At 35.8% G+C, this 11,337-nt stretch overlaps 1 protein-coding gene across 1 annotated transcript in view; it reads left to right on the top strand.

Moving 5' to 3' along the window:
- Nucleotides 1-11,337, top strand: part of ADAM32 (ADAM metallopeptidase domain 32) — a gene marked incomplete at its 3' end in the record, with an annotated part of 79,166 nt that overhangs the window by 55,219 nt on the left and 12,610 nt on the right. Inside the window, exons 14-15 of the mRNA XM_006765558.2 lie at nt 5,310-5,505; nt 10,366-10,471. Coding sequence (XP_006765621.2) covers nt 5,310-5,505; nt 10,366-10,471 — 302 coding nt within the window. The remainder of the gene's footprint in view (nt 1-5,309; nt 5,506-10,365; nt 10,472-11,337) is intronic.

Genomic DNA, 11,337 nt, shown 5'->3' with positions numbered 1-11,337 from the left:
TTCTTGGGATGTAGTCCCAGAAGTGGGATCACTGGGTCAAATGGGAGTTCCATTTTTAACTTTTTGAGGAAACTCCATACTGTTCTCCACAGTGGCTGCACCAGTCTTCATTCCCACAAGCAGTGCACAGGTTCCTTTTTTTCTGAGTCCTTGCCTGCACTTGTCATTTGTTGCTTTGTTGATGATAGCCATTCTGACAAGTGTGAGATGGCACCTCATTGTTATTTTGATTTGCATCTCTTGGATGATTAGTGACTTTGAGCATGTTTTCTTATGTCTCTTGGTTTTCTGTAGGTCCTCCATCGGAAGTTTCTATTTAGGTCTTTTGGCCATTTTTTGATTGAATTGTTTATATTTCTTTTGTAAATTTGTATAAGTTCCCTGTAAATATTGGAGATTAAACCCTTATCAGGGATAACATTGGCAAGTATGTTCTCCCATGCAGTGGGCTTTCTTGTTGTTTTGTTGATTGTTTCTTTTGCTGTGCAGAAGCTTTTTATTTTGATGTAGTGCCATTTGTTTTGTTCCTCTTTAGTTTCCATTGCCCTAGGAGGTTTATCAGTGAAGTTATTGCATCAACATATGTCTAAGATTTTGCTGCCTGTTGATTCCTCTAATGTTTTTATGGTTTCCCATCTTACATTTAAGTCCTTTTTCCATTTTGAGTTTACTTTTGTGTATGGTGTAACTTGGTGGTCTAGTTTCATTTTTTTTTTTTTGCATGTATCTGTCCAATTTTCCCAACACCATTTATTAAAGAGACTGTCTTGACTCCATTTTATGTTCTTGCCTCCTTTGTCAAATGCTAATTGAGCATAGTGGTTTGGGTCAATTTCTGGGTTCTGTATATTCCATTGCTCTATATATCTGTTCTTGTGCCAATATCAGGCAGTTTTGAGAGCCGTGACTTTGTAATATAGCTTGATATTTAGTATTGAGATTCCTCCTACTTTGTTCATCTTTCTCAGGATTGCTGCAGCTATCCAGAGTCTTTTTTTATTCAAGATGAATTTTTGGGGAGTTCATTCTAGGTCTTTGAAATACGCCATTGGTATTTTATTGGGGAGTGCATTGAATCTATAGATTGCTTTGGGTCATATGGACATTTTAATGATTTTGATTCTACCAGTCCATGAACACAGTATGTTTTTCCTTCTGTTTATGTCTTCCTCTATCTCTTTTTTCAACATCCTGTAGTTTTCTGAGTATAGGTCTTTTATCTCCTTAGTTAAGTTTATTCCTAGGTATCTTAATTATTTTGGTGCAATGGTAAATGGTGTTTTTTTTATATCTCTCTTTCTGTAAGTTCATTATTGGTGTATAAAATGCCATAGATTTGTGAATGTTAATTTTGTATCCTGCTACATTGCCAAATGCATTTTTTAAGTCTAATAATTTTCTGATGGAGTCTTTAGGGTTTTCTTTGTACAGTATCATGTCATCTGCAAATAATGACAGTTTTACTTCTTTTCCAATTTGGATGCCTTTTATTTCTTGGGAAAATCAGGAGCTTCACAGACACAAAAAAAAATGCTAAGGGAGTTTATCACTACCAAGTCAGCAATGCAAGAAATGCTAAAGATAATGCTGTAAAAAGAAGAAATAGAAAGGGAGGAAGGAACACAGGCAAAAAGCACAGAAATGGCTACAAACGAGTACCTATCAATAATAACATTAAACATAAATGGATTAAATGATCCAATCAAAAGACATAGGGTATCTAAATGGAAAAGAAAACATGATCCATATATGTGCTGTCTACAGGAGACCCACCTCAGAACAAGGGACTCAAACAGACTGAAAGTGAAGGGATGGAAAAATATCGTTCAGGCAAATGGAAATGAAAATAAAAAGCTGTGGTAGCTTTACTTATATCAGACAAAATAGACCTCAGAGTGAGGCCATAACAAGAGATAAGGAAGGCCACTTCATAATACTAAAGGGATCAATACAACAGGGAGATATAACCCTGATAAATATATATGCACCCAATGCAGGAGCACCCACATACATAAAAAAACTCCTGGAAGATATAAAGGAAGAGATTTATAACAATACAATCATAGTAGGGGACTTTAATACACCACTGATATAATTGGGTAAATCCTCTAGACGAAACTTCAGCAAAGAAACAGCAATCCTAAATGACTCACTAGATCAGTTGACATCTTCAGAACATTTCACCCCAAAGCCACAGAATATACATTCTTCTCAAGTGCACATGGGACATTTTCAAAGATAGACTATATGTTGTGTCACAGGCAACGACTCTCCAAATTTAAGAAGATTGAAATCATATCAAGCATCTTCTCAGACCACAATGGCATAATATTAGAAATAAACTATAATAAAAACAATAAAAAAATTTAAACACTTGGAAGCTGAATAGAATGCTGTTAAACAATGATTGGATCATCAAAGATATCATAAAAGATATTAAAAGCATCCTGGAAACTAATGACAATGAAAACACAACAATCCAAAATCTATGGGACACAGTAAAAGCAGTCCTGAGAGGGAAGTTAATAACTCTATAGGCCTAGCTCAAAAAACAAGAAAAAATGATAATAAATTATCTAGCCCTACAACTCAAAGAGTTAAAAAGAGAGAGAGAGAAAAAAAAAAAGCCCAGGGTGAGCAGAAGGAAGGAGACAATAAAGATCAGAGCAGAAATAAATGACATACAGACTCCCTCCCCCCAAAAATAAATGAAACCAAGAGCTGGTTCTTTGAAAGGATAAATAAGATTGATGATCCTCTAGCCAGGCTCAACAAGAAGCAAACAGAGAGGACCTAAATAAACAAAATCAGAAATGAAAGAGGCGAAATAACAACAGACCCCACAGAAATAAAAGAATTGTAAAAAAAAAATTATGAACAACTCTGTTTCAACAAACTAGACAACCTAGAGGAAATGGATATATTCTTAGAAAAATGCAACCTTCCAAAACTCAATCAGGAAGAATCTAAAAAATCTCAGTAGGGTGATAACTATATGGGAAATTAAAGCCATCATCAAAAAGCTTCCAGCAAACAAAAGCCCAGGGCTAGACGGCTTCACAGGGGAGTTTTACCAAACATTCAGAAGAACTAAAACCTATCCTCAGACTGTTCCAAAAAAATCAAGAAAAATGAACACTTCCCAGACTCATTCTATGAAGCCAGCATCACCCTAATACAAAAAATCCTGGGGACGCAAGGATGGTACAATATCCACAAATCAATAAACATGATACATCACATAAACAAATTTAGAGATAAAAATCACATGGTCATACCAATTGATGCAGAAAAAGCATTTTTCAATACCAACACCCTTTCTTGATAAAAACCCTCAGCAAAATGGGAATAGATGGATCATATTTCAACAGAATAAAAGCCTTATATGACAAACCTATAGCCATCATCATACTCAATAGGCAAAAACTAAAACCATTTCACCTAAGAACAAGAACAAAGGGATGCCCACTTTCACCACACCTGTTTGACATGGTCTGCTAATATCTTGTTGATGATTTCAGCATCTATGTTCATCAGGGATATTGGCCTGTAATTTTCTTTCTTTGTAGTATCTTTATCTGGTTTTGGAATTAGGACAATGCTGTTTTTGTAAAATGCGCTTGGGAGTCTTCTCTGTCTGGATTTGTTTAGAACACATAGACCTATAGCTGTAAGTCAAATCAATGACCTTTCAAAAAAAAAAGATACTTAATTCAGAGTCAGGTTTCTTATTTTGTGAATTTTAGTGGGATGTTGAGGCCTCTTTCTAATGCCATTATCCTCCCTAATTTGATGATGTTGTTTTTAAGCCTTGATTGAGAGCTATTATAGAATTCTTCAATATAGAAAAATCTCCTTTAAAAGGGATTATTTCCATTCACTTTATCCAACATTTATATTTTAAAAATAAAAAATGTTACTGCTCATAGTTAGGTATCCGTGGGTATGTAATTGAAAGACACAATAGTTTCCGCCGAAACCGGTTTGGCTCAGTGGATAGAGCGTCGGCCTGTGGACTGAAGGGTCCCAGGTTCGATTCTGGTCAAGGGCATGTGCCTGGGTTGCGGGCACATCCCCAGTAGGAGATGTGCAGGAGGCAGCTAATCGATGTTTCTCTCTCATCGATGTTTCTAACTCTCTATCTCTCTCCCTTCCTCTCTGTAAAAAATCAATAAAATACATTTTTTTAAAAAAAGAAAGACACAATAGTTTCCCATAAATGTATAAATAATGAAACTCACTAGAAGTAATTTTCAAATGCTGTGTTAGCTCAAAATTTAAATTACGAACTAATTATTCAAAGACCATTTGTCTTAAATATCACAATTTAAGTCATGTAAACGTGTTGGCTCCTGCCCCCATTTTCCTTTTTAGTTCTTTCCATGTGTTTGCAACAGATTCATTATACGAGATTCCCTTTATTGAACTACTAGCATGGGTTCTGTGTTCTTGACTGTTTTATCACTGAAGCAGTTTAATGTTGTTTTTCTCTAGAATCTCACCATGTGCTATATTCTTATCTCTGATCTTTTCTTTTCTTTTTCAATTCCACAAAAGTTTATTGAATACGTACTACTCACATAGGAAATGAGTAGTAATTTGATATATCAATTAAGAAGTATGAGATAGGCCTGGCTGGCATTGTTCAGTGGTTGAGTGTTGACCTATGAACCAGGAGGTCAAGGTTCGATTCCCGGACAGGGCACATGTGGGGGTTGTGGGCTTGATCGCCAGTGTGGGGCATGCAGGAGGCAACTGATCAATGATTCTCTCTCGTCATTGATGTTTCTACCTCTCTATCCCTCTCCCTTCTTCTCTGAAATCAATAAAAAATATTTTAAAAAAAAGTATGAGATAGATGCCCATTTAAGATTCTTTGTATAAATTCTTTGAATTCTATAGGTGAAAGTTGTTTATAGGTTAATTCAGGAGAAAGATTGCATTTACAGACATTCCATATTTATAGACTGGTTTGAATAAGTATTTTTATTTGGAAATTGTCTAAATTACAGGATTTTCACCCCAAAGGAAAAAGTGCTATCACAAGCTAAAAGTGGTATTTCCTCCCTTGCACTGAAACACAACAAAATCTTGCCTGTCATCACACCATACTTGTGTTATACTTTTCATTGAGTATATGTTTTATCTCTTGTTTTATTTAAAAACATACTTTATATAGAAGATATTAAGAGACATTAATGAATAAATAGATCATCAGCCTATAAATGAAAGTAACACAATTTTGAAGTAAATATTAATAGCAATCTTATATATAATGCTTTATTTTTTTATATTTTAATTTCCACTAGATTCAACAAGCAGGTTCACCGTGTAGGCCCAGTGTGCATCCTGAGTGTGATCTTCCTGAATTTTGTAATGGATCCTCATCAGCCTGTCCCACTGATATCATGATAATCAATGGACATTCGTGTAAAACTAAATATATTTGTTATAATGGAGACTGCCATGATCTTGATGCACGTTGTGAATCCTTATTTGGAAAAGGTAATATGGTTTTGTAACATCTAAACAGTTGACCTTCAATATTTTATTAACATTACCAAGATAATGGGCAATCACATATAATTTATATTTTATATGATTATATATGTTATATATAAATACATATAAATTTAAATTATTTATTGTTTAACATGTATATATATTTTTGGTATATTTTTATTAAAATTTTATTAAGGTATAATTGACAATTAAAATGCATATATTTATGCTATATGATTTGATGTTTTGATATTTCATATAGTGAAAAATTTGCTATAATTTTTATACATTATGTTAATTACTGCTCACAGAATATATAAATGTATTCATATAAATGAGATTGTTGGGTCGTAAGGTAGTTTATTTTTAATTTTTGAGGAGTCTATATGTTGTTTTCGTAAGAGCTGTACCAATTTCATTCCCATGAATAGTAAAAAAACTTTACTTCTCGCTACATCCTTGCTAACAATAATCTTTTTTAAAAAAAATATTTCTTTATTGATTTCAGAGAGGAAGAGAGAAGGAGAGAGAGATAGAAACATCAATGATGAGAATCATTGATTGGCTGCCTCCTGCATGCCCCCCACTGGGGACGGAGCCTGAAACCCAGGCATGTGCCCTTGGCTGGAATCGAACCTGGGACCCTTCAGTCCACAGGCTGACACTCTATCCACAGAGCCAAAGCAGCTAGGGCAACAATAATCTTTTTAAAAAAAATAGTTATCCTAAAATGTGTGAGTTGTGCTTTTGATTTGTGTGTTCCTGATGATTAGTGATGTTGAGCACCTTTTCATATATCTGATGACCACATTGTCTTCCTTTGAGAAATGTCTCTTCAAGTCCTTTGCTATTTTAAAATCCCATTATTTGTTTTTGCTATTGAATTGTATGAATAACATATATTTTAGAGATACATGATTTGTAAATATTTTCTCTTATGCTATGTTTTCTTTTTTTATTGATTAAGGTATTATATATGTGTCCTTATTGCCCCATTACCTCCCAACTCATGCCCTCACCCCCATGGTGTCTATGTCCCTTGCTTAGGCTTATATGCATGCATACAAGTCCCTTGGTTGATCTCTCCCCCTTACACCCATCCTCCCCTACCGTCCCTCTGAGGTTTGATGGTCTGATCGATGCTTCTCTGTCTCTAGATCTGTTTTTATTTATCAGTTTATGTTTTTCATTATATTCCATAAATGAGTGAGATCATGTGGTATTTATCTTTCTCTGACTGGCTTATTTCACTTAGCATAATGCTCTCCAGGTCCATCCATGCTGTTGCAAATGGTAAGAATTCCTTCTCTTTTTTTTTTTTTTACTACAGCATAGTATTCCATCGTGTAGATGTACCACAATTTTTAATCCACTCATCTGCTAGGCACTTAGGCAGTTTCCAAATCTTAGCTATGGTGAATTGTGCTGCTATGAACATAGGGGTGCATATATCCTTTCTGACTGGTGTTTCTGGTTTCTTGGGATATATTCCTAGAAGTGGGATCACAGGGTCAAATGGGAGTTCCATTTTTAGTTTTCTGAGGAAACTCCATACTGTCCTCCATAGTGGCTGCACCAGTCTGCATTCCCACCAGCAGTGCACAAGTGTTCCTTTTTCTCTGCATCCTCACCAGCACTTGTCATTTGTTGATTTGTTGATGGTTTTTTTTACTGTGCAAAAGCTTTTTATTTTGATGTAGTCCCATTTTTTTATTTCCTCTTTAGTTTCCATTGCCCTAGGAGCTGTATCGGTGAAGAAATTGCTTTGGCGTATTGTTTGAGATTTTGCTACCTCTTAGGCTATGTTTTCTTTTCCCTGTGTTGATTCTTTCCTTTGCTGAGAATTTTTTTAGTTTAATTGCAGCCCCACTTGTCTATTATTGCTTTTGTTGCTTGTGCTTTTGTATCATATGCAAAAAATTATTGCCTGGACCGCTGTTCAAGAGTTTTTTCTTATGTTTTCTTTTAGGAGTTTTATTGTTTCAAGTCTTAACATTTAAGTCTTCCTTACCCCCACCTTTATTGAGATATAATTGACATACAACATTGTATAAGTTTAGTTGTACTATGTGTTGATTTGATTCTCAGATATTGTAAAGTGATTAGCACCATAACATTTAACTAATACTTCCATCATGTCACATAATTACCAATCCTTTTTTTGTGTGGTGAGAATATTCAAGATTTAATCTCTTAGCAATCTTCAAGTATGTAAGATAGTTTCTAATATATAATTGCAAATATATAATACACCTAATGCTATACATTAGATTTTCAGAATTTAGTCCTCTTATAATGAAGTTTGTACCTTTGATTGCCATGGAGAAGGTGAGAGAGAAGTGGCCATGCTCAGGCTGTATTTAGGAGGTAATGTCAATAAGAGTTGGATTACATAGTGGAGGCAGGAAATGAGGGATAAAGTAAATCAAGGATGATCCCTAAGTGTTAGCCTGAATATCTGGTTTACTAAATGGTTCCATAAACTGAAACAAGGAAGTCTAGGGGTAAAACTGAATTTGGTTTTAGGATATGTTCAGTTGTAAATGCCTGTTAGTCATGAGATGAGGTGAATCAGATATTAAGTTATGTTCAGTATTTTATTGTACCTCATATTCTTTGATAATAGGATAAGGGAATCTAATTATATTATTTGGAATAGCAGAGGGCAAATTTCTTACTCAGTAGCCTTGGTCAGTATGGTGTACTTAAGGGAATATTTGACATGTGATTTCACATTTGCAAAGTGCTGCCCTTTTAGTGTTTTCATCTCATCCGGGAAAACCCAGACTGATCTGAGAGAAAGTCTTTAACTAATAAGAAGCGTTCAAGGGGGAAGTTAATAATATAGCTCATTGATACCTTTAGATGCAATAGATGGACTAACAAGAATTGGACCAGATGAAAAACATCACTTTTAACAGAATTAATTGACTTCTCTGTGACTGAAGTATTCTTGTATAGTCTCTCTCCAAACTGGGCTGAATTATCCAGTTTCTGAATTTCCCTGGATATTATCATGATGTTGAACAATTCCTGCATTGGCATTCCTAACCTGGTATCTCAAAGTCACAATTGAACTTATTAAACAATCGAGGCCTGGTGCATGAAATTTGTGCATGGGAGAGGGGGTCCCTCATCCTGGTCTGCACCCTCTCACAATCCAGAACCCCTTGGACATCCCTCTCACAACCCAGGACCATTCGCTCCTAACCGCTCACCTGCCTGCTCAGTGTGCGTCAAAGCAACCAGTGGTTCCATCGTCATGGACGCTTAGGCTTTTATATATAGAGATTGTGAATTTTAAAAAATAACATTGCCTATCTTTATGGTATATACACAATGGACCAATATTTAAAAATGGTGGAAAGATATTGAATTAGAAGATAAAAAATTAAAAAAAAAATAGTGGGGAAAATGTAAATCATGGAAGGGGCAGGTAAACAGGAGAAACCTTCTTGATCTTAAAAATATGGAGAAGGAATAGTTGAGAACTAACAGTGACTAAATAAACATCATCTTAATTCTCATAACAACCTACTGAGGTAGATACTATTATCTGCTTTTGTGGATGAAGCAGTTAGGCTTAGTGAGGCTCATTTAGAGTAGGTAACTAGGCTGTGCAGAATTCTGAAATGGCCCCCCAGACTCTCCTGTTGTACGTGCTTTGGATAGAACCAGTGAACATATGATGGGATATCATTCTTGTGATTAGGTTATATAGTGAGAAAGGAATTTTGAAGGTGGTGAAGGTCCACCATCAGTTAACTTTGAATGAATTGAGATCATTGTGAGTGGGCCTGACCTAATTATGTGAGCCCTTAAAAGATGGGATAAGTCAGAAAGATTCTCTCGCTGGCTTAGAATAAATAAGCTCCCATGGTTGTGTTATGTATTTTTTTTAATTGATTTCAAAGAGGAAGGGAAAGATAGAGAGAGAGATAGAAACATCAATGATGAGAGAGAATCATTGATCAGATGCCTCCTGTATGCCCCACACTGGGGATCGAACCCACTACCCGGGCATGTGCCCTGACTGGGAATTGAACCATGAACTCCTGGTTCATAGGTTGATGCTTAACCACTGAGCAATGCTGGCCGGGCTAAGCTGCCGTGTTTTGAAGGGCCATGTGACTAGGACATGGGGGCAATTCCTAGGAGCCAAGATAATCCTTGGAAGATCGTAAGAAAATGAAGCTATGACTGCAAGCTCCCACCTCCCCATCCCCCCTGAATTCCACCAATAATCAGTGAGCTCACAGGAAGACTTCAGCCTCAGCCAATAACTTCTAGTGAGACCCTGGGTAGAGAGATCACTTCTGCCTTGCTGGACTTCTGACTTCTAAAAACTGACAGTATAAGAGTGTGTAAGCTGCCAATATTTTGGTAGTCTTTTGCAAAGCAATAAAAAACTAATATAGTAACAAAGTAAAAAATAGTTATATATAAAGATTGGCAATTTTGGTCCTTTTTAAAAGACTTCTTGAAGATACAGTGAGGTTTATTTAATGAGATTACATTATAGAACTGGCTTTTTATGAGTTCCTACTCAGAATCTAGGAGAACAAGTATAATTTTCCTGTGTTATCTTTTCATTGCTCTCTTTCACAGAGCCCTCTCATAATTTACACTTCTGTGATTCTTCTTATGCCTCATATCTTTTGTGATGAAAAGAACAGAAAATGAAGTGAAAGGAGGAGTAACATGACCATTGTCCTTTCACTTTAATTTTTCTATTTTTCAACAACCTCATTGGGAACATTTTTTAATTAAATAATAAAGGAAAAGGAGATATAATATCTGAGGCAATGAAGAAGATGAAAAAGAAAGAGAGTTTTAATCCAAATACATTTTAAACTTTCACAGGTTCAAAAAATGCTCCATTTGCCTGCTATGAAGAAATACAATCTCAACTTGATAGGTTTGGGAACTGCGGTAAGGAAAGAGGCCAATATAAATTCTGCCAATGGAGGTATGCTATGCAAATACTAAATATAATTTTGTTCTATAAGATTCTATCTTTAGGTTTTTTTTTTAATTGATTTTTGGGAGAGAGAGGAAGAGGGAGATAAACATTGATGTGAGAAACATTGACCAGTTGCCTCCATACATGCCTCAATTGAGGATTGAACCCACAAACTGGGAATGTGCCCTGACCAGAAATCGAACCCACAGCCTTTTTGTGTATAGGATGATGCTCTAACCAACTGAGCCACACTGGCCAGGACTAGTTTTTCTTCCTATGTGTTATTAATGCCAGTGGTTCCAAGTATGACATGTGTATGGGAGTGAATCTCAGATCAAAATCTTTGCTCTGACATCTTTCTTGTGCTACAGGCTTAAATTTACATCTAGTTGTAAGCTCATGTAGATGACCATTAGGCTCCTAAATCCAGTAGTAGCTGAAACTAATAATGTCTACTGCACCTTTCCTTTCTGAACCTGCTTATTTTTCTTTATAAAAATGCTGTTCTCATTCATTTGATTGCTTGCCCAAGCTGAAGACTGCCCAGTGTCTTTAAAATGAAGTTGATTTTTTGGTTAATCTCTTCCCACCCACCCAACCCCTCTTCCACCATTAGGCTCCTAAATCCAGTAGTAGCTGAAACTAATAATGTCTACTGCACCTTTCCTTTCTGAACCTGCTTATTTTTCTTTATAAAAATGCTGTTCTCATTCATTTGATTGCTTGCCCAAGCTGAAGACTGCCCAGTGTCTTTAAAATGAAGTTGATTTTTTGGTTAATCTCTTCCCACCCACCCAACCCCTCTTCCATCTGAGATTCGTCAATCTGTTCCATGCTTCTGTGTCTCTGGATCTATTTTGTTCATCAGTTTA

This window comes from Myotis davidii, unplaced genomic scaffold (assembly GCF_000327345.1).
Source record: "Myotis davidii unplaced genomic scaffold, ASM32734v1 scaffold93, whole genome shotgun sequence".
NCBI lineage: Eukaryota > Metazoa > Chordata > Mammalia > Chiroptera > Vespertilionidae > Myotis > Myotis davidii.
The sequence above is the reverse complement of the archived record's forward strand: the minus strand, read 5'-3'. Positions and strand labels throughout refer to the sequence as shown.